The sequence below is a fragment of the Urtica dioica genome, chromosome 4 (genome assembly GCF_054948205.1).
Source record: "Urtica dioica subsp. dioica isolate 48M chromosome 4, U.dioica_male_clone48M_v1_H2, whole genome shotgun sequence".
NCBI lineage: Eukaryota > Viridiplantae > Streptophyta > Magnoliopsida > Rosales > Urticaceae > Urtica > Urtica dioica.
In genome coordinates, this window is record NC_142759.1 from 26392147 (window position 1) to 26415224 (window position 23078).

Genomic DNA, 23078 nt, shown 5'->3' on the forward strand with positions numbered 1-23078 from the left:
TTATAATAACGATTTAATTTTTCTTAAGAAGAATTTGTTGTAATTAGTTATTATCTAACTTTGTTTAAGATTCTAACTAACGTTTGTTTTAATAAAAAAAAATACTCTAAAGACGAAGTAAATTGATTAACTGGCTAGATTAATTTAATTTACTTCGATTTTGGGGCTTATATTCCGAAATGAATTAAATTAACTTAACTAGTTAATTAATTTATTTCGGGTTAGTGAACTATTTTCTTAATAATATGAAATTTTTTACTATTTTTTAAAAGCAGAGTAGGCTATTGAGCTATTAAATTAATTGTCTTTTTTTTAAATAAGTTTTTTATTTAAAAATAAAATTTAGGAAACTGTTGTAAATATCACCTATTATTTATGAGTTTTTACACTATCCTTTTTATTTATATTTTTATGTTGATAAGGGATCCCCTAATCTTAATATAACTTTACTTTTGTGCACATGAAAGTAATAAAGTATCTTCAAGTTAATAAACATAAATCATGCATATTTGTTTTTTCTATTTTAAAAAATTTCAAGGCTACATACACCACTAATTTCTAGAACACAACTGTACTTCACTTCCGTGATCAAACGCGCAGACGTAGCATTTTAAGCCATCGTCTTTTGTAGTACGCTCAAATATGGAGTTTTTTACAAAATCATTTAGCTATTAATCAAATTTTTCTTTCCAGCTCAATAATATTACATATCCGTTTTATTTAGGGTCGTGCACGGCCCCATTCGATCTAAAACTGGTCAAAAAATCAGATCGAATCGTTCAAAACGGTCCAAAAAAAATCCAAACCTGACCGAACCAAAAAACTGAAAATCATATCGGACTGAACCATTTTGAACTGTTTAAACCGGACCGTTGTAGACTGTTTGAACCGTTTCAAACTGTTTTACATAATTGAAAAAAACCCATTAATTTTTCATAAAAACAAAAAACATATAATCATGTACAAAAGGAAAGCACATGCACAAATATCTAATTTGACTAGCTAGACATTAACTTTTTTTTATATATATATAAATAAACCGGTCTAGTTCATGTTTAACCGTATTTAAAAAAATAAAAATCGGATCAGATTAAAAAAAACAAATTTAAACCGGATAGATGATCTAAAACTAACAGTGTACAATCCGGTTTATGATTTTTACGGTTTTTATATATATATATATAAAGGTGTGCCATTGCGTATGGATTGAAATTTGACTTTTACATAAAACCCCAATTTAGTGGACAGTAGCTAAGAGATAGGGTGGGTGACCCAGTAAAGCAAAAAAATAGTATAGTAGCATGTTTTTGCTAGCCTGTCATTTTCCCGAAGTACTCTTACAAGTGTGAACTCCATTTTTATTGTCTCATTGATTGTGGTAGCTTTACGAATAAATGGTCACCGACAATACTCTTCAACGTTAATCATTAATCTTCGACGTTTGGTTTACTACTTTAGTTTGATTTTCTCTCCCATCCGGCCCCTTTTAGTTTTTATTTCATTTTTAAATTTTAGGAGCTCAAAGTTATGCATTTGAAACTAAATGATTAATATAGTCAAAGTGATATAGTTGAAAAACTTAGCCTCAAGGACTAGGGTTTGTTGTCTTTATACCAATTAAATTAGGATCTAGTGGTTATCTAATCATATGAAACGTTAAAAAGTTTAAAATAGTCAACGTTTCGTTAATTTTTTTGTAAAGAACCACATAAATCTATTTACGCTATCAAAATAATAAGAAACACAGAGTACATTTCTAGTAAATACGACTATTTACGAAATATTTACAAAATTTTTTGACTATTTACGAAAAATTTACAAAACGTTGGCTAGAACACAAACGCATATGTTTATGTGGTTTATATCGCTAAATCTTTGATTAAATTAACAATAAATTAATGTACTTACACGTCATTGGCTATACAAGATCATGTATGGTAATTGGATGACGGAACATAAATCACGGGTTTCCTTGGATAAAGTATGTGCACGTATTAAAAAAGTGTCCCTATCATCTCCGTTATTATTTTCTACTTATCAAAAACATTTTACTATCTCCCTCTCAAACCTTCCAAGGACGTTAGTCACATAGTCCGGGTCACAGTCCCCAGATAGGTGGATGACGTGGCACATTACGTTCTCGTGAGTCACTACGAGTCACGAAACTCAGGTGATAAAGCGATGATATTAGCCGCGAAACCTATCTCTTTCATTTTTGTCAACAAAAGCGATGTACACCAAAACGAATGTCATATAGTACAGCTTTGGTTTTCAAAACCATCTCAAACTTCTCACTCTCAATCAATCCACATATAGATATAGGCCTTCATTCCAAGTTACAAAAAAGGCTCGTTCTTATTCATTTCGGTACTTCATAATTTATTCTCTCTCTCTCTCTCTCTCTCTCTCTCTCTCTCTCTCTCTCTCTCTCTCTCTCTCTCTCTCTCTCTCTCTTCCAAACTTTGGAGTAAAGTTTGGCCATTACATAATGACCCTTTCAACTGTAGATCGATGAGCATCAATAATTCCCATCTTAAAGGAAATTAATAAATCCTTTGGCTGTTTATACAAACAATATTGTTTTTGTTGTACTATGCCATATAATCAAAGTCCCTCTCAAATAGTGACGTGTATATAAACCAGATAATAATTCTCAATCAGTCTGTGGTATTTCATACAAAGCAGAGAGAGAGAGAGAGAGATCATGGAAAAGCCTCCATTAGTGGCGTTCTACGTCACTATAGCTTGCATGGCCTTCGTGGTGACGAAGATCACCGTCGCAATCCTTCTCTACAAGCGATGGAAGAGAAAGCAATTGATTCACACCGATAACTTCTCTGGTACGTCATATACATATACGGTTAAAGTCTGGTGGCTCGAATGGGTTTTGGTTGGGCTTCAAAAGCCTGCAGTGCGACAAATCTAATTCTCCAGGGACTTTGCAGTAAGAGACGGAGCCATAATCCAAATTTAGGGGGCTAACTGTTCAAAATATACATTTTTGGGGTAAAAATGATCATTACAAAGAGTTTCAAATTAAAGTTAAAACGAGTTTAAAGTAAGTTTTTATACATTTTAATACATAATAGCTTTTCTAAAACAAAAAATTTACATAATAACTAATATTTAGTTAATTATAATTAATTAGTCATTAATTTGGGGGCTCTATAGATATATAACCATATGAAAATTTAAGTTTTGTCATAAAACCAAAATTTGGTAAATTTTAAGTAAATAGTCACGAGATTTTATTAACAAAACAAAAAAGACGTTAATAGTAGTAAATAATCGTTAATAATTGTAAAAAATCATCAAACTCTTAGACCATAAACGGAATGGTTAAAACGTCCAAACAATGTCATATAACCATAATTTCTGTTTATTTAAAATTAAATTTTGGTGACTTAGTTACTTATAAATTTGATAATTTTATTAATAATAATTAATTGAAATTTTTGCCCAAATAATTTTTGTCAATTAACAATAAATGGGCGGGAGTTAGAATCATTGATAATTAATTATAATTAACCAAATGTTTGCTATTTAGAAAATAATTAGTTTGATGTGACTTAATTGATTATAAATTTCTTAATTTTAATGCATAAACAAATAATGGAGTGATACTAGAATAAAATAAAAATTAAAAGAGCAATTATTGGTTTGGTTATGCATAAAAATATATTAGAGGGACTGAAACCCAAAAAGTCAAAAAGGTTAGGGGGAGTAGTGAGTCCAATTCTGATTTATCAGTTTTTGAATTATTGACTAGGATATTTGGATTGTTGAATTTATCTTGTGATTGTTTTTTTGCCTTTGATTTTTTACATTTGATCCCTTTGTGTTGTTGATTTCGCATTCAATTTCTTTTGCTGTCATCAACAACTTATAACATACACACATATAGATACAGAAGTGATCATCACATCACATATGTCATTTTCAGGTGGGAAAATGGTAGTGTTCCGGTCTCAGGCGATGAAGTATCTGAAATCGGAGGCCTTTGTGAAAAAGACTGAGAAGCTTGGGAACAAGGACATCATCGGGGCCGGAGGGTATGGGACGGTGTACAAGGTCAGCGTTGACCAGTCAACGGCTTTCGCGGTGAAGAGGCTCTTCAGAGGCGGTGGAGACCGGTCATTCGAGAGAGAATTGGAAGCCATGGGAGACATAAAGCACAGAAACATTGTCACACTCCACGGTTACTTCTCGGCCTCTCACTTCAACTTCCTCATCTACGAGCTCATGCCCAACGGAAGCTTGGACTCCTATCTTCACGGTACAATGTTGAAAGATTTAAAGCCATGTAGTTAAAAACTTGATCTGAATAATATTATTATTGCAAACCAGAATTATAGGAGAGGCGAATTTGAACCATAGGGGAGAAAAAGGGCAATATTATAATATATGGTTCTGGTTTTTTGATGTCGCAGCGAAAGGAGGGGAGAGGAAGGTTTTGGATTGGGGTACAAGGTACAGAATAGCTCTCGGGGCCGCCAGAGGGATTTCGTATCTTCATCACGACTGTATTCCTCATATCATTCATAGAGACATCAAGTCCAGCAACATATTGCTGGACCGGGACATGGAGGCTCGGGTTTCGGATTTCGGGCTGGCCACGTTGATGGGGCCCGATAAGACCCACGTCTCAACCATCGTGGCCGGGACTTTTGGCTACTTCGCTCCAGGTATATATACATATAAAGCACCGGTGGAAGTAGTTCTTGGTGAAATTGATTTCTTGCATGTCAAGTTAAGTTTTTGTATATATATATGCAGAGTACTTCGACACGGGAAGAGCGACTGTGAAAGGTGACGTGTACAGCTTCGGGGTCGTTCTTCTGGAGCTTTTGACCGGGAAGAGACCGACAGACGAGGCGTTTGTAGAGGAGGGAACAAGGCTTGTCACTTGGGTAAGTATACATGTAATGGCGCTTAGTATAATATATAAAGATATTGATTCGTTATCGTTGCAGGTTAAGACAGTGGTTCAAGGGAACAAGGAAGAGCATGTGGTTGACAGAAGCTTAGAGGATTTCCCGGCGGAGGAGATCAACTCGATGTTCAACGTCGCATTGATGTGCCTCGAATCGGACCCGTCCATTAGGCCTTCCATGGCTGAGGTTGTCAACATGCTTGAGCAGATCAAACAATGATACAATATTACCCATCCACCTGTAAATACACTAGTCTGTTTGTGATATATGTGTACCTCAGCAAAAGTGAAATTAGAGAGCCCTCTTTTTTCTTTTTTATCCCCTTTCATCTTTTCGACGTAAGATTATCAACGTGAAGATTAATATCATCTGCAGTTGATGGGAAATTTCAGAGATTTCAAAACAAATGGGCCGCACATATACATTACATTTCGGGTCAATTCAAGCATGCAACAAGTCACAAAAAATACAAACAAAACCGTGATTCGAATGACACTCAAAAAGAAAAAACAAAAATAAAATCTAGCCAAGTATTGATGCCAAACCATTTTCCACCGAAGCTTTCAGGGACGGAGACACCGGAGCGTCTCCGAAGAACACGTCAAACAGCGACGATGTTATGTTTTCCGACTCAATTGTCGCGTCCACGCTAGCGGGAACTCCATCAGACGAAACGGAAACCTTAAAAATAACCAAATAACCAACAATGTTGAATCGTAACATGTCAATATAATTATAAGGTCATGATAGAAACGGACTTACGAGCATTTTGGACGTGTCTATCCAAGTCAAGATTATGAAAGTCCCTTTCTTCAACGACCGACCTTGGAAGAGGTTGCGAAAAGCGGACAGAGCTGATTCATCGATGGGAGTCGGAGATTTGATCCTCGGAGAAATAGCACCGTCCAAGGCGTCCCAGAAGGTTTTACCGTCCACATCTCGAACCAGAACAATCTGCAATGATTTCTCCAAAGGAGCTACAAAAAAATTTAAAAAATTAAAGCTATTTAACTCACCAAAAACATCTCTCTATGTGTCCCATGTTGTATCATTACCTTGAAAAATCAAACTGAACAGAGACGAGTCTCCCTGGGTTTTAGCGTCGGATTCAAGCTTCGTTACAATCGATGGGTTTGCGTAAAGTCCGGCCGCGTAGACCTTCACCCCGACTATCGCAAAAACCTTTTCTCTGACACCTGAAAACAGTTTGGACATAAAATAAGAAGCATTCATATGACCTCAAAAAAACTAGGTCAAGACGAGAGCCTAAATTCTTGTGATTGGAGGGAATAACCAGTTCCGAGCAGCGTCAATGGAGAAGAACAGCCCGGTAAATTCAAACTCGTCTGAAACGCGACTTTTGTAGCGGGTTCCACGGTGCATTCTGTACTTCCAACTGCGATCAGTGACATGTTTAAAAATACTAAAACGGTCACATTTATGTTCAGACGAAAGCTTAGAAAATGGAATGAATGAATTATCAAATGAATGAGTATCAATCAAGGCCCGGTTTTATTAGTTTATTTATTTTTTATTATTATTATTACAAATTACATTCTAATTTATTATAAAGTTTAAACTGCCCTGGATTTCACTGTTCTAATTAAATAGCTGAATTCGAATACCTAAATCATTTCCGGCAGAATATTTAATATACCTTATAATTTCTAGGAGCTGACCGACCATTTCTTAAACAAGAAATCTGAAACAAAATTGGAAAATCATTGTTAAACATATTATTTGTGGCAAAGTCAATTAGTAATGTGAATCTGTGATTCCCCAATTTTGCTACTTGTGACTTCAACAAGCCCTGCCCAGTTGCATTTAAACACCCAAATCCAAACTCTCCAATTTAATCAACACACAAGACTGAGAAGCAAACAGTGAATCCAAAAGGGTTTACGTACCTGAAGCTGAGGAAGCATTTACGCAGAAATGGGTCTTATGGTGAAGTGTGAAATGAGATGAGGCAAATGAAGAAGTGACGAGGGTTTTATCCAATTGATGAGTGGAACAATTTCTTGGTTTTGAAGTGCAGTTCTTATAAATATATGAGGTTATTGGAGACTGAAGTTGAACCCATGTTTGCTGGGGATGTACAACATGGACTCCATACATTTTGCGTTCTGGTTTTCAGATTCAACAGTTTAGTTGCGTATTTTGTTTAGTATATTTTTTTATTTTTTATCTTTTAATAAAAAAAAGATTTAGGAAAGTATGAGAGACTAATAAGTGATATTGTGGGGTCAATCAAAGGAGTTTCCCATGCATCTGGCATGCTTTGTGTCTATCCCAATGATTCAGTGAGCGTGAGTTAGCAATTTTTATTCATTTTAAGTCAAAAAGAAAAATAAGTAAAATAGAGTAAGTTTAAGATTTTTAATTGTATTAAATTAAATCTAGCAAAATTGTTGTCAAGGATGTTTAAAAAATAACAAAAAGGTAGAAAAAAATTATTTTATGATTCAAAGGTTTTCAAAATACTGAATGTTTTCTTATCTGTCAGATTTCTTAGAAGTATTATAGGAAAAAGAAATTTTAGGTAAGTAAAAGTCGAAGTTAAATTCTGATAAAAAAAATCAAAGTTTTTCCAACTATATATATAACATATACTCATAATAATGTATGTTATTGGTATAGTATAATATAGTATTAGTAATCATGATTATAATATACATAAAAAAATTATAAAAAATATATTGATGAAAGAGATTGAAAAAATGAAATAATATAAATAAAAAGATATACAAAATATATTGATGAGAGGGGGAAAAAAATTAAAGGTCGGGAAAAAAAATAAAGGATAATGTAAGGAAAAAAAAACCAAAATCGGAAGGAAAAAAAAAAGAAAAAAGAGCCGAAATCGGAAAGAAAAAAAAAACAAACAAAAAAAAAACAACAGCCCTAGCCGCCACGTGTCGCCCTCTGGCGGTGCCACGTGGCGACACCAGGATAAAAGTTAGAGAGGCATTGTCTCTTATTAACTATGGTAAGGATGAGGTTTCAATTGAAACCCGAGGCCACATTTTTTACAATTAGCTAATACATACATACATACATACATACATACATATATATATATATATATATATATTTTAACGTGGACGGTACCATAGTAATTTTATTGATAAGTCTTTATTTGTGGCAGAGAAAAACCGTGATTACAAGATAATAACTAAAAAATACTGAAAAAAAATAGAAATTAAAATGCAAAATGCATAGATTACACAATTTTTTTTTATCATATGAAGTGATAAACTATCAAGATAAAAAAAATAATAAAACAACCTAGAGAAAATCCAAACTTATTAAGTGAATCAGCAACCATGCTCTCCTCTCGATACACATGGCTAATGTCAACGTACATTAAAGCCTTCCAACGACATTGAATGTACCAAGGAGATTTAATTTTGTCAGAAAGAGAGTCAACAAGGGTTTTTGAATCACTCTCAATGGTAGTGATATCCGACCAAAGATTCGAGAGATTAAGAATGTGAGTAACGAGACTCGTGGAGTTCTGGAAAAAGGATCTTCTGGTTTTGGAAGTTCTAGTGAAGATATCCTCTGGTTTTAGGACATTTGGAGGATCTTTTGGTCTGGAGATTTTGGCGAAATGACCTTCTGGTTCTTCGACCTTTGGCAAGAGGATCCTTTGATTTTGAGACTGTTGGCATAATAGTCTTCTAGTCTTGAGGCTTTTGGCGGAAGAATCTTCTAGATTTAGGACCTTTTTGGTCTTGAGATTTTGGCGGAACGACCATCTGGTTCTTCGACCTTTGGCTGTAGGATCCTTGGACTTTAGCCTTTTGGCTGAAGTATCTTCTAGTTTTAGGTCTTTTGGCTGAAAAATCCTTTGGCCTTTGACATTTTGGCATACAGATATTATGATTTTAGGTCCTTTGATGGGAGGATCATTTGGTTTTGGCATTTTGGCATAAAGATCTTCTAATTTTATATCTATTAGCAAGAGGGTCCTTTGGTCTTGGCATATTAGCGGAAGAATCTTCTGGTTTTAAGTCTTTCGGCGGTAGGACCCTTTGGTATTGACATCTTGGCGGAAAGATCTTCTGATTTTATGTCGTTTTTGTCTTTGGATTATCATTTATCCCATACGAAGAAGAAACAACGCCATAATATATATATATATATATATATATATATATATATATATTCTAATATGAGTAACTATCTCATTTCATTTAGTAATTTTATAATAGAAAGTCTTGAGTTATTTTTGTAAAAATAAGAAGAGGAAAAAAGCAATTGATTGACACCCTAAAAGGAGATATGGTGTAAACATAAATTTTTTTTTAAATATTAAAGGAATCAAACTTTTTCTTCTTTTTGTTTGTATTTTTTGAAAGGTAGTCATCTTGACTAATTCATTGAAGGCTTATCAGCCAAAAATACTATCCCACAAAGCTGGCGGAACCACACAAGTGCACAAGGAAAAAAAAAAGTCAAAATTTAGTGCATATTTGGCTAGTAAATGAGCAGCCATATTACACTTCCTTGAAATATAGATGACAAAGAATGAGCTAAAAGAATCCCCGGCGATAGCTCAAATGTCTTCAAGGACTCGGCCAACCTCTGTCACCAAAAGAAGGCTTGATCGGAAGATCTTCGGGATGGAGTCGTAGTCGGTTTGGACCAGTAGCTTGGAGATGCCAAGAGTGCGGGGCGCTATGAGGCTGATCTTGACGAAGATGGCACTTCATTGAGGCCACACCGACGGCCATCGGAGGAAAAATCTACGTCTGTATAGACTGCTGTAAAGTTCGGGACCGGCGGAGGCCATTGGGCAGGCTGACAAGGTCTTGGGACCTGTTTGGTGATCGCATGGGACAAGCACTCGTGGAAATCCTCTAAAGGGTGAGAGCTCGATTGACAGAGTCTATCGGTGAGAGGATTTTGTTGTTATGGATGGCGTCATTGCATCGATTCTAGGTCGTCTGGGCCGTCATGATGAACACACCAAAGTCGTGGCTGCTAAGGAGTTCCTTTATCCGACAGAAGAACTCGATCATGTCTCCTCGGAAAGAGGCTTTGATCATGGGCCACCAGCCTGTAATTTTCCAGAGACGTTTGCTTTTCGTGCAAGCCCATATAGCATGGAAAGAGGACTCGTGGCCTCTCGGGTATCGAGCACATTGAGGATCAATCTGCATACCTCTAGAGGCCAAGATGCTTCCCATGGGGATCCAATTGCGGCAAAGCTTCCAATTGAAGGAGCAAAATTTCGGTGGGAGCCGGAGCTGCCATAAAGAGCTCCACCATGTCGTGGTGGTGAGCGAATATGAGGGTTCCGCGACGAGGTAGGAATTTACGGCTACCCAATAGCCCATTCTTGGCTGAGAATTCCTCGTCTTTCGTGTAATGCCAACAAAGGGTATCTTAAACGGAGTTGGAGACACTTGGGAAGCGGCGAATAGCTTCAACATCATCCTTGCAAAACAAGTATTGGAGGAGCGATTGGTCTTATTCCCCATTAAGAAGGGCTAAGTCCGTGACCTTGTCGAGAGGAACAGAGGCACTTTGGCGTATCTTGAAATCACTAACTCTAGGCATCCAACGGTCTCAGCAAACATCGATTTCGGCCCCATTTCCTACTCTTTATCTAGAGCGCTTGCCTATTATCTCTCGACCTCAAAGCAAATCCCTCTAAAATCCGGAGTCATGGTGAGTGTTAGTAGCTTGGATGAAGGAGGATTCTGGGAACTAACTTACTTTGAGCACTCGTGAGGCGAGAGAGGATGGATTTCGTAGGATTCTTTACTCGGTCTTCGTGAGGAGGGATTTGTTACTCCACTCAAGATTTCGAAAACCCAATCAACCGGTCGAATTTTTTGTGCACACTTTTCACATCGTCCCCAATGATTTTTTTTTCTTTTTCCTTCTTCGGAGACCCACCAAAAGTTCGCCGTGAGTTTGTGAAGATCAACAATGAGGGACTTTGAGATCTTAAATCAATGCATAATGTGTTAGGAATTCTTGCCCACGAGAGATAATAAATAAATGATTACTAAATACAATAATGGTTTACTTTATTAGAATCATATGATTAGTGTGTTGAGGTCTGAATATCATAATCAATAGCAAATATCATCCATATCATCTGTATTAAACTGAGTCACGTACTAGGTGTTGTCAATGGTGCCCACAAGAAGAGTTGTAGTCTTTATTTTGTACATTTGATGTAATAAAGTCTCATGAAGACTCTTGCTTGTAATTGCTTATTCATTAATAAAAAGTTGAAACGTTCATTCATTCCTCCTTGTCTGTTTGAAGCTTTATGATAAAACATTAGTGTTTAGTCCATAAACAAACCTAACAACTTACGAAGAGACAAATGTAGATTTGCATGAACAAACTCTTCGTAGTTTGCTTAAAACGATATATTCGCAATCTAAGGGTCAAAGGACTATTGACCTCAGTACGATTGTTAGGAGAATCTATGATGTCTGGTTATGGGGCATTGAGAGTTGGAGACTCTATAGTTCTTCTAGGTATCTTCCGAATGTACTGAATTGACCAGTGCACTTCTAGAGACAAGATAAGAACAAACCATTTAACCTCTTATGTCTCGAAGTCACTACGTATGAATTGCATCGTGCTTACCTTAATCTTGAAATGAGACATGCCATTTCACAGCTTACGTATTCTCATTTGAGAAAGTCAGAGTTCGGACTCACTGTGTGATTCCGAACAGGACCTATTGGTGAAGTACTAAGTTGTGAAGATGTCATGAGTAACTTTGTGAAGTTCTCATAGATATGGAATTCATGTACAAGATTGCTGAAATGCAATGTATATCACCTCATGCTTTGTTCCTTGGAGTGTGAATAAATGAACTGACCAGTGTCCAAATTGAGTCGTGACTCTTTTGGATGAAACAATGTGACTTGTTAGCTCCTCGTCAATACATTGTTTCTAACTTATTCACAAGCGACAAAGGAGTTGAGGAAATAACAGCTAGAAGGGTAAATGGTAATTTTGTAAATCCCGACTAGCTGATGATATTCATGAAGGGTAAACATAGATAATATTCAGTGGATCCGCTCATCATAATTTGGTTGAATTCTGGAGTAGAAAATAAATTCATTTGAACCGAGAGATTTTCAGTGTCAACTCTTTAGTGAAGTCAGTCGGCATTAAGCTAAACTTGGAAAAGGTTTGTGAACTTTTGAGTCCAAGCGTTTAGCTCAAGCTTTGTTCATTTGGGTCCATGAGGTCACTGTCACAAATCATATCGAGTAGGAATAGTTAAACTAGAAGCTAAGTCCAAACAAGAACGAGACAAGTTTTACGAAAATTGTCAAAAGGGTAAATTTGTCTTTTTGGACATAGCATGAAATGAATGTCAATAAATTTTTTGACATGGTCATATGATGGCCTAGATCACTTGGCCATGATGTGTTCATTGGGCCTTGTGGATTAATTTCATTTCATAGAATTTTACTTGAAAATTCTCAATGGGCTTTTCTTATGTTGTCATGAACAAGTAAAGAAAAATCTAGAAAGGCTTTCTAGAAGCCCTTTGGAGAAAGCCCTTTGGCCGTCCAACCCAAGAGAATGGGAGACTAATTTCGTGCAACCCAATAGAGAAAAAGAGAGTTTATTTTGTGCATGAATGTATGAAGATACTTGCCAAAAGAAAAAGAGGAAACAAAGTTTCCCCAAGAGGAAAGTTAATTTCGGCCAACTAGAGTCAAGAGAGAAGCAAAACTAAATGAGGAAACAAATCCAAGACTTCTAGAAGCCTATGTTGGACATGCAAAGCAAGGGAAAAAAGAGGAAATAAGATATCCTCATGAATGCTTGGAAAAAAAGAGGAAACTACTTCTTTCCAAGGCTAACCCTTCTCCTATAAATAGGACCATTGTTTCTCTCATTTCATTCATTCCACATAAGTTAGAGATTGAGAGCTTCTCTCTCTAGACATTATGGTGGCCGAACTCCTCACTCTCTCTCTAGTCAATTTCGTTTTTTGTTTTGGCACCTAGGTCCTCATTTGACCTAGCGTTTTTAGCTCTTCGACTTTGAGACTTGTTCTCGAGTCGTCGCGTTTAAAAGTGCCCACTCACTAATTCATTTTCTCTCGAGTGATTCTTGTGATAGAAACTTTCGTGGTTGCTCGAGTTGGCGAGGAAAGAAGAGATACGTGCTGCGAAGGGGGAGACGAACGTTGCAACTTTCCAAAAGCTTCTCAACGTTCAAGCTTCTAAAAGGTTAGTAATCTTTTATGCTCATAATAGTTTTTATTTACATGTGCTTGCTCTTTGTCTAGGTTAGTAAAATCATTTTACTTGTAAATTTTTTTTTTTTAAATTCTGCCGCTTACCGAAGCGTTAAACTTTTTCTTAAACCCTAGATCAATTCCAACACTAGGCACCTGAGTTCGGGCGGTGTTTCTAAAACATGGTCGATGACTGATACATGTATGGACATCGGTATCTAAAGTCATATATACGAAACACTAGTAAAGATTGATCACGACATGCGAGCATTCTACACTTGTGGTAAGTATACGACCCGGACAGACTTTGGTTGTAGATGTGTCGTTTAAGTACCGTTACGACATACTAACCAGGGTCGCTATGATGGTCAAAGTGAGACTTGATCTAAATTCTTAAGTGATCATGGACACTGGAATCATGTTACCGAACTCTTTGACTCATTCGCTAAAAGGCTACTATCATGCTATTCACATCTTATGTCTTGGAAGTTTCGGAGCATAATTCGAGTAAAAAATGGTTGACAGATATGGAATCCAGCCTTCCTGAAAGAAGGGCAATGTTCACTCACCTAATGTGGAGTCTGACAAAAATTAGAGAAATCGATGTAGAAAAGATAAATGACTTTTTCGTCTTTTCATCGGATTTGTTAAGCTTCTAATACTAGGTCCATAATTCCGATTCGGATCTAATAAAGGAGAATAAGAACTTTCGAATAATAATGTGTTTCATTATTATAATCTCACTAGCTGTAATTGTGATTGACAACATCAATTCTGAAATATGAGTATTTGCATAATTAAATAATTATTTATGGTAGTATTAATTATTTATTGTTTGATCAAGTAAATAATTAATCAATTACTTATTTGTTTATTGTTGGACCAAGTAAATAAATACAAAAAATTGGCCGCTTAAGCCACGAAAAGTGTTGCAATTTAAAATTGGCCAACGTTTTGTTAATAATCCATAAATAGCCTAGACGCTTACGTGGCGGCTCAGTTAAGAAGGATTTTTTACTGATTTGCCCTTGCTTGACCGATTTAGTAACTTCTTTTTTAGGCAGTTTTTTTGTTTGAAATTTGAAAACAATTCCGGCAAGTTTAGGTTATTATGAGCGCATATTAATAGGTTATTAGTTTCTAATTTTGTTACAAATTAATCACTGGAAATCGGTTAATAATAATTATATTTATTGAAAATATTAATAGTTGATATTTGTTGAACTTCGTGTTATTAGTTTACTCGAATAACCTGTAAATAAGTTTCGTATTTACAATGAATATACTGTAAATCAGTTTCGTATTAGGCAGTTTTTTGTTTGAAATTTGAAAACAATTCCGGCAAGTTTAATTTTCGGCAAGTTTTAATTAAACAATATTCAATTAGGCCGAGAATTTTGAAAATCAAAATTCAAAATTTTAATTTTGAAATCGTGCAGGTAGTTATTATGAGCGCATATTTTTAGGTTATTTGTTTCTAATTTTGTTTGCACGAAAATACTGTAAATAGGTTTAGTATTTACAGTGAATATTTCGGTAATAACCTACGTATTTACAGTATATATATTGTAAATAAGCCTGTAAATAAGCTTCGTATTCACCACTCGGCCTAAACTCAAAATCAACGAATACGAGGAAGAAAAGCTCGGCCTCGGGATGGTGTCTCTTCTCCGGTGTCTCTTCGTCGGCGGGATGGTGAATACGAGGAAGAAAAGCTCGGCCTCGGGCTGGTGCTGGTGGCCTATTTACACAAAAGAGAAGGAGGAGAAGAAGACGGCGGCGCTCGGTCTCACCTGGATGGCGCGCGCGAGGACGAGAAGATCGGACTCGGGCTGGTGCTGGTGGCCGCGCGCAGAAGAGAAGAAGGAGAAGACGGCAGCGCTCGGTCTCAGCGGGATGGCGCGCGCGAGGAAGAGAAGCTCGGGCTCGGGCTGGTGCTGGTGGTCGCGCGCAGAAGAGAATAAGGAGAAGGAGTGGGATTTCGTGTTTCAAATTTCATTTTCTATGAGAGAGAAGATTACGTGATTGCGTTTAATGATATTAAATTTCCTGAGGTTAATGGGCGGGAAAATATAAGGGTAGTCTCGTCCTATATTAGCTGTAAATAAATCCCCCGGGCTATTTACCACTTATTTACATAACGTTGGCTAAAAATAAATTGGCTATTTTCAGGAGGCTAGCTTAATTACCCAAATAAATAATTAATTTAGTTTTAAGCAATTGAGCCTTGCACTAAATGAGGTGGACGAATTTCAGGGTTTCGAGCATTGGAATTTGCGCGAAAACCCCTTGGCCGTGTTCCATAAAAATCGTCCATGCCATATTGGTAGTTACCAATATTTTTTCTTTAGTTGTTTAAATAAAGGAGATAGAAAAATATTTAAAAATGAAATAAGATATTGTCCTTTATTCTCTTTCATAAATATGATGAGAAAATAATATTTAAAAGTAAATAAGATATTGTCATTTATTCTCTCTCATGAATATGAGGAGAGAATAATATTTAAAAAGAAATAAGATATTGTCATTTATTCTCTCTCATGAATATTAATGAGAATAATATTTAAAAGGAAATAAGATATTATCTTTTATTCTCTTTCATGAGAGAATAATATTTAAAAAGAAATAAGTATTTCCTTTATACTCGCATTAATAAATATTCTCTATTTAAACAGGAAATAAAATCTCATTGATATTGATCTGATGGCTAATAGAGAAAGTAGGATTTATGAGATAAGATCCAATGGTGAAGCTTAGATTCACTAGTGTGAACACAATAAAAAGAAATAATATATTTTGGAAACTATCAAGAATATATTATTTCCACTATTATAAATAGTAGGTGTCCGAAATCGGTCAAAAAATCAGACCGGGCCGCTCAAAACGGTCCAAAAAAATCCAAACCGGACCGGACAAAAAAACTGTAAAAACGGGACCGGACCAGACTGTTTTGAACGGTCCGATCCGGTTTAAACCGTTTTGAACCATTTGGACCGTTTTTGAACTGTTTAGACTGGACAGTTCTAGACCGTTTTGAACTTTTTAGGCCGGACCGTTCTAGACCGTTTTGGATCGTTTGGACCGTTTTGAACCGTTTTACATAATTAAAAAAAACCATTAATTCTCCAAAAAACAAAAAATATATAATCATGTACGGGAGTGAAACACATGCACAAATGTCTAATTTAGTCAGTTGGACATTAATTTTTATTTTATTTTTTTATAAATAAACCGGTCCGGTCCGGTTTAACCGTTTTTTTAAAACCGGATCGGACCGTTTGTAATGAGTAGACCGGACCGGATGAAAAAAAAACCGTTTTAAACCGGATCTGTGATCTAAAAATTACCGGTCCGGTCCGGTTTACGGTTTTTACGATTTTTTTTAAGAGAAAAATAGGGGGTTCATGAGAAGAGAAAAACACACTTCTGTGCATTCAGAAAATTCGACCAAGAGCTCTCCCTCTCCTCTCTCTCTCTCTCTCTCTCTCTACCCTTTGGAATAACTCTATTCCGTTCTTAGAAAATAAGAGTGAGATCTTGAAACAATATTTATTTATTGATCGTGTGAGATTGAAGAGTGTGGTCTCACGCTGTATTTCTTTATTCGTCCGAAGATTATATTTCGGAAGGCTATGGTATCATCAAGAAGAGTACGAGGATATGAAAGCTTGAAGAAGGAGGTCAAGGCATTCAAAGACGAGGATCTGAAAGGTTGAAGAAGCAGATCAAGGCAATTGAAGAAGGATTGTGAAAGATAGAAGTTTCTGTTCGTGAGCCCAATCCGTAAGTTCTCTATGAACCTTGTTCTTTGATCTTATTGGTTTCTTGACATGTTTGAATGCTTTCATTATTTAATTAATAAAGTAAATCTAGATCTTGTTAGATAACCACCCTTTTAATTTGCTCTTGTTAGTGTAATTAATTTATTTCGCAACTTATATGGTTATCAAGGTGAGCACATAATCCCGATGAGTTGTATCGGAGCAATCGTTTGTGTACGATACTCCTCTCATTTCCTTACAAGTGGTATCGAAGTGATTGTTCGTGTCTGATACCACCCTTGTATTCTCCAACAAGAGTGATATTAGAGTGATTGTTCGTGTTTGATATCCTACGAGTTTCACCAACAAGTGGTATCAGAGCGATTGTTCGTGTCTGATACCACCTCCGTATTTACAACAAGTGGTATCAGAGTGATTATTCGTGTCTGATACCACCTCTATTTTTACAACATAATGTAGCTTGGGATGGCTTGCACCATGGCATTAATAAGAACCTTTTTCTTGACCGCGGAGAAGAAGAGGTAAGAGACATGGAGAGATACGGACCTCTTTCCCTTCTTTGGCCGAGGCACAAAAGAAAATCAAACTATCATCCACAAAGAAGAGGTGAGAGATATAGAGACCCGGGTTCTCGAAGTGAAGTCCTTGTATATTGCCCAAATATTTGGCTCGGCAGAGCAAGGTGGAGAGGCCCCCGGAACAAAGTAGGAAGAAGAATGGGGATGTAGGGTCTCCTTGACGCAAGCCTATTTGAGGAGTGGTGTTTCCTTTCACTTTCGCCATTGAGGATGAATGAGAAGTGAATAGAACGAACACACCTCATCACAAGTTCCATCCATGTGGGGGCGTAGCAGAGCCGGAGCATCACCGATTCAAGGTAGTTCCATTCCACTCAATCAAAGGCTTTTGACATATCGAGCTTGAGGGCTCCACGATTGCCGTTACCAAAGCGACCACATTTCATGGTGTGTGTGCCTTCCGATCCGATGATGACATTGCCGAAGATTTTCCTACCCCCCCACGAATGCACTTTAGTTCTCAGAGATGTGGCCCTTTGCTGTGGTGACCACATCGCTGATCGGAGATGACTGGGACGAAACGGTGCGACGACGTTTGCGTGAAGTCATGAGCGAATGAGTCTTCAAGATCGTCGCTGGTCTTTTCTGGTGTAGGAGTTACTTTTCAGCCTTTTCGTCAAAAACGATGAAACAATTTCCTTAAAGAAATGTTGGAGGGCCTCTGAAATAAAGGTAATTTTAGTCGGGTTGGGCCTTATCCTAAAAATCCCAGCTTGAGCATCTAGTAGGGCCATCATGAAAGCTGGGTTGCTTGATGGGCTAGGGGTTGGGAGATGAGGCCCTACTGAAGAGGAGCTTGCTGATGTGGCCGTGTGAAGCAGCATGACTGACGCATCACCAGGTGTGGTTATATGCCCAACTCGAGAGCACAAAACCCCCTTATCCCCCCAAATGAGGATTATGGTTTCCATATTTTCTTTTTGTCTGAGTCCGCCCAATGGATTTATTCTCATTAAAGGAAACTGGTGTGATGAAGCTCTTCTCGACTGCGGGAAGCAGAGGTACAGGCGAGAGGCTAACATTCTAATCAAGGCGCACGACTTAAGGCGTTCCACCTCTGGGTCCATCCGTTTCGCGCGTGAGATCCATTATCTTCCTCTTGGATTGGTGAGTCTTCTGCCACGTGTTCTTCCGGGAGAGAGGTTATCTGCTGAAAGGGTTTCCGGCCACCGTTAGAGAAACAAGTATATAACGGGAAAGACGCGTGAAGCCACTACATTTGGACCACCTTGAAGCCTTCCTTGTCAATCAGAACCTTTCCCCGGCGAGTGCAGCCACCATGGCCGTGACCTAGGATACCATAACGAAAACAAAATAAACTAAGGTTTTCATATTTAGCTTGAATCCAGACTAGGGGTAGGTTAACTCTGTCCAGGAAGATACCAGCATTGAGGGGTTTTCTGATATGAGTGGAGACCTTGAGGCGCACATAGTGATTGAAGCGGCGAAGGCTGGTCTCATGGTTCACGTCAGGAGGGAGGCCAAAGAGGCGGATCTAGTAGGATCATTGCCGGAATTTGACTTCCTCTAGGGTGAGAGATTCCGGCCAAGGTTGCAGGATAAGTTGTGCTCCTTTCACAGTCCAAGGACCACGACTGAGAATAGCATCTAGATCTTTTCTCAGTTTGAATTGAAGCTTGAACAAGCTTGGCTTAATCTCAGAGATAGACCTGGGTTCTGAGGTTTTCCAGGCTCGGTTGTGGACAACGGCTGTGGTGCTGCGATCATAAGGTTTCCAGGTGGTAATCTTTTCCAAGAGGACATGGCCATAATTCCTTGCATGAAGAGTTTCAGTGGTGTCTTTGAGAGAGAGAGAGAGAGAGAGAGAGAGGCAAGCATGGAGGAGGTTTGTGCCACTACATCCTCCATGTCATCTTCGAAAAGGTTTCGAGGTTGGCTTCGTTTGGACCCCATTGAGGGGAAGGCACACAGATACCTAAGGACCGTGAATGTCTCACGAAGAAGAGACTTCTGAGGGTCTCAGTGAAGGTTACCGGAGATGGTTATTTCAGATTTCAGAGAAGATAAGAATCCAACGTAAGGAGAGCATTTTGAAGCTTTTGACCAAAAACTTTTTCTTTTCTTTTTTATTTCCAACTCTTTTGCAGGTGTACTCACGTTTTGTGAGCCCAAACAAACTTTCAGAAAAATACTCTACCTGAGCAATGTCAGAAAAGAAGAACTGTTTAAATTCCATTGCTTTCCACTATAAATTGTATATTTATCTACAGATGTATTTGTTTAACTTTAATGTTTAAGCAGCTAATTAAAGAAGCTCCTAACGCATAACATGCGCAAAGCTGACAACGTTCACGTGACGTTATTATCTTTGTCCATATATTACTATATTTTATTCTAAAGAGATATATAGTCCAACTCATTGGCTAATAATCACCACTAATTATTTTGGTCTTCTTTTATTTATTATTATTTTTACTTTAGGTTATTTCAAGGAAGGATGGGGGAAATTCCAAAACATGCATATAGAAAGGACAGTGATGCAAAGAAAAAGGGGTGAGAGAGAGAAAAAAAAGTTCCATTCTCAACCCACTTTTTTTTTTTTTTTTTTTTTTTTTTTAATATACCATAAGTCTATAAACAACCCCATTAAACTGTAACAACTGAGCTACTGTGTTATAGCCGTTAGATTTGCGATTAAAAACCCTTTATCCTTCCTTTCTTCTAACTATAAAAGTCCCACAAGGGCCACAAGACTTTGCATTCTCAGCTTCATAAACCCACACAAGAGCTGTACTTTCTCTCATCTTTAGCCTCTTTCATAAACCCCTGGGCTCATACATTCTCTCAGAAACATTCAATGACTAAATCAGCTATCTCCATTTGGATCCTCTTTTTGTACTTCACATCAGGTACACATTTCACTCTATTTCATTTAAGTTGTTCAAAGTCACTCCTTTTGAGTTATATATAACCTTCATTTTGCTAATTTTCATTACGATCTTTTATGTGTATTTATTTTTTTTGACAAATATTGTCTTCTTTTTGTCAGATCTAATCTGGGTATTTGCATAATTTAAATAATAATATCCTGGATGTATTATCATAAAGAGTAAGATCTTAGAAAGAAGAAAAAAAAAAAACTAAATAAGAATACATCCCTATAGCCGTTGCCTTGTCTACATATGTTATATACTTATATATACATTGAATCATGTTTCTAACTTGAGATATTACCCAAAATAACATTTAAATTCCAAATTAATTTGCGTTTGGTTTTTCGCAGAAACTTTGCTGATGGCGGACGGACAGGTATATAAACATACAAACAAATCCAATTTCGGTCTCTCTCTCTGTCACATTATCTTGAATAATGAATATCATTTATATTAAATGGTGACAGAAAACATGGTGCGTGGCGAAACCGTCGTCGGAGCAGGCGACGCTGCTGGGGAACATAAACTACGCGTGTGCCCACGTGGACTGCGCGATAATGCAGCACGGGTGTCCGTGCTCATCGCCGGACACTCTCATCAACAGAGCCTCCGTTGCCATGAATCTCTACTACAACGCCAAAGGCAGAAACCACTGGAACTGTGATTTCAGAGGCTCCGCTCTCACCGTCATCACCGACCCCAGTAACTTTCTATTCCCTTGTCAAAACATTCAATATTCTAATTTATTATTATTATTGCCTAAAGCTCCTCTGTCAATACAAATATTGACACCGGTGATATTTATATATATGCCATAATTATTTATTGACACTTAATATTTCAATTTTTTTTCTTTTCTTTTCACAAAACTTTTAGCTATTTTGCTAATTTGAGAAAAATCCTACATTTATTATTTCAATCCCTCTCTTCCATTTCAAATAGAATATTGATTTACATTATGGGGGGCGTCTTTGTTTTATGATTGAGACATTTTTTGACCTAGCGTTATATACTTGTTTTAAACTTGTCAATTATTGGATTTTGTTTAAAAATGATTTGTTTACATTATTTTTTTGCAGGTTATGGTAATTGCATTTACGCTTGATCACACCGAGAAAGATGTTGTATTTTTGTCCGGTTATATTTCAGAGGCCCTCCAGCATTTCTGTAAGGAAATTGTTTCATCGCTTTCGACGAAAAGGCTGAAACGTAACTCCTACACCAGAAAAGTGTTAGGAATTCTTGTCCACAAAAAGATGCTTTTGTAAATTCTCGCTGAAATATTAATAAAATAAAGCTTTGACATTTATAAGTTATTCGAATCGAAAACGTTATTTCTTATATATTAAGATTTATCAAACATTCATCAATCTATAGTCTCCGTATCAAACTGAGTCACATGCACGACATGTGAGCTTGGGCAGTGAACTAAAACTGGTCAATGATTGGTTCATGCCTGGGTAGCTGAATTTGAAATCATATATGTGGAACACAGGTGAATGTTGATCACTTAGTGGGAGCATTCTACACTTGTGGTAAGTGTACGACCCAGACAGATCTTACTTGTAGATGTGTCGTTTAATGACCGTTACGATACACTAACCGAGATCACAAATGATGGTCACAGTGAGACTTGATCTAAATCCTGAAGTGATCATGGACATTGGATCATGTCACTGCACTATTTGACTCATTTGCTAAAAGGCCACTATCATGCTAATCACAACTTATGTCTTGGGAGATGCGAAACATGGTTCGAGTGGGAAGTGATTTACAGATATGGAATCCAGCCTTCCTAGAAGAAGGTAAATGTTCTCTTACCGAAGGGTTGATTCCAGAACCGATAGATTACGCGCACTTCTGAAGTTTGTACGTTCGGAAGAATCTTTCGCCGGGGAAGCAACGATGCTTAGGGCTTATAGGTGTCAAGAAAAGTATAACAGAATAATTAACTTTTCTCGACATGTGTTGAACCTGGAGGATCTTGATCACGTACTGACTATATCAGTGGACACTCGTCACAATGAGTAAATATAATTCTAGTACCAAGGAGGATTCAGTCTTGGCTTGGAAAGTGGAGTTTGACCAAAATTAGACAAATCGATGTAGAAAAGAGAAATGACTTTTTCGTCCTTTCATCGGATTTGTTAAGCTTCTAATACTAGGTCCATAGTCCCCGATTCGGCTCTGATAAATGCGGATAAGAACTTTTGAATAATAATATTTTCATTATTATAATCTCACTGGCTGTAATTGTGATTGACAGCATCAATTCTGAAATATGGGTATTTGCAAATTAAATAATTATTTATGATAGTATTAATTATTTATTGTTTGATCAAATAAATAATTAATCAATTACTTATTTGTTTATTGTTGGACAAAGTAAATAAATAATTAATTGGGTTTTAAGCAATTGGGTCTTGTACATATTGAGGTGGACGATTTTTAGGGGTTTTGGGCATTGGGATTTGAGCCAATCCTTCCTTGGCCGTGTGCCAAAATTCATCCATGCCATATTGGTACTTACCAATATTTTCTCGTTAGTTGTTTTAAATAAAGGAGGGATAAATTTTTTTAAAAGGAAATAAGATATTGTCATTTATTCTCTCATGAATATTTAGAGAAAATAATATTTAAAAGGAAATAAGATA

At 36.9% G+C, this 23078-nt stretch overlaps 3 protein-coding genes across 3 annotated transcripts; 2 read left to right on the forward strand and 1 right to left on the reverse strand.

Annotated features, from left to right (window-relative positions):
- Positions 1 to 2220: 2220 nt before the first annotated feature.
- On the forward strand, positions 2221 to 5279 carry LOC149401408 (Protein kinase superfamily protein). Its single transcript, XM_089612964.1, has 5 exons — positions 2221 to 2840; positions 3944 to 4276; positions 4431 to 4685; positions 4777 to 4910; positions 4974 to 5279. Exons 1-5 carry the CDS (start codon positions 2705 to 2707, stop codon positions 5151 to 5153), a joined length of 1038 nt encoding a protein of 345 aa, XP_089469090.1. The 5' UTR covers positions 2221 to 2704; the 3' UTR covers positions 5154 to 5279.
- Positions 5280 to 5341: 62 nt separating this feature from the next.
- FAP3 (Chalcone-flavanone isomerase family protein) lies at positions 5342 to 7113 on the reverse strand. The gene is made up of 5 exons (XM_089612965.1): positions 6842 to 7113; positions 6229 to 6330; positions 5990 to 6130; positions 5697 to 5911; positions 5342 to 5615 (listed from the first exon to the last, which is right to left on the reverse strand). Exons 1-5 carry the CDS (start codon positions 7050 to 7052, stop codon positions 5457 to 5459), a joined length of 828 nt encoding a protein of 275 aa, XP_089469091.1. The 5' UTR covers positions 7053 to 7113; the 3' UTR covers positions 5342 to 5456.
- A 13135-nt stretch (positions 7114 to 20248) lies between these two features.
- LOC149401410 (Carbohydrate-binding X8 domain superfamily protein) lies at positions 20249 to 21753 on the forward strand. Its single transcript, XM_089613032.1, has 4 exons — positions 20249 to 20400; positions 20775 to 20800; positions 20892 to 21126; positions 21504 to 21753. The coding sequence occupies exons 1-4, from the start codon at positions 20349 to 20351 to the stop codon at positions 21527 to 21529; spliced, it is 339 nt and encodes a 112-aa protein (XP_089469158.1). The 5' UTR covers positions 20249 to 20348; the 3' UTR covers positions 21530 to 21753.
- The last annotated feature ends 1325 nt before the right edge of the window (positions 21754 to 23078 follow it).

Excerpts from the sequence above, each read along its gene's own strand:
- FAP3 (XM_089612965.1), bottom strand. The coding sequence starts at position 7,052 with ATGTATGGAGTCCATGTTGTACATCCCCAGCAAACATGGGTTCAACTT. Across the intron at positions 6,331-6,841 it reads AAATGCTTCCTCAGCTTCAG|TTGGAAGTACAGAATGCACC; the intron begins GTACGTAAACCC and ends CACTGATCGCAG. Across the intron at positions 5,616-5,696 it reads TAGACACGTCCAAAATGCTC|GTTTCCGTTTCGTCTGATGG; the intron begins GTAAGTCCGTTT and ends GTTATTTTTAAG.
- LOC149401408 (XM_089612964.1), top strand. The coding sequence starts at position 2,705 with ATGGAAAAGCCTCCATTAGTGGCGTTCTACGTCACTATAGCTTGCATG. Across the intron at positions 4,277-4,430 it reads CTTGGACTCCTATCTTCACG|CGAAAGGAGGGGAGAGGAAG; the intron begins GTACAATGTTGA and ends TTGATGTCGCAG. Across the intron at positions 4,686-4,776 it reads TTTTGGCTACTTCGCTCCAG|AGTACTTCGACACGGGAAGA; the intron begins GTATATATACAT and ends ATATATATGCAG.
- LOC149401410 (XM_089613032.1), top strand. The coding sequence starts at position 20,349 with ATGACTAAATCAGCTATCTCCATTTGGATCCTCTTTTTGTACTTCACA. Across the intron at positions 20,401-20,774 it reads CTTTTTGTACTTCACATCAG|AAACTTTGCTGATGGCGGAC; the intron begins GTACACATTTCA and ends GGTTTTTCGCAG. Across the intron at positions 21,127-21,503 it reads CACCGTCATCACCGACCCCA|GTTATGGTAATTGCATTTAC; the intron begins GTAACTTTCTAT and ends ATTTTTTTGCAG.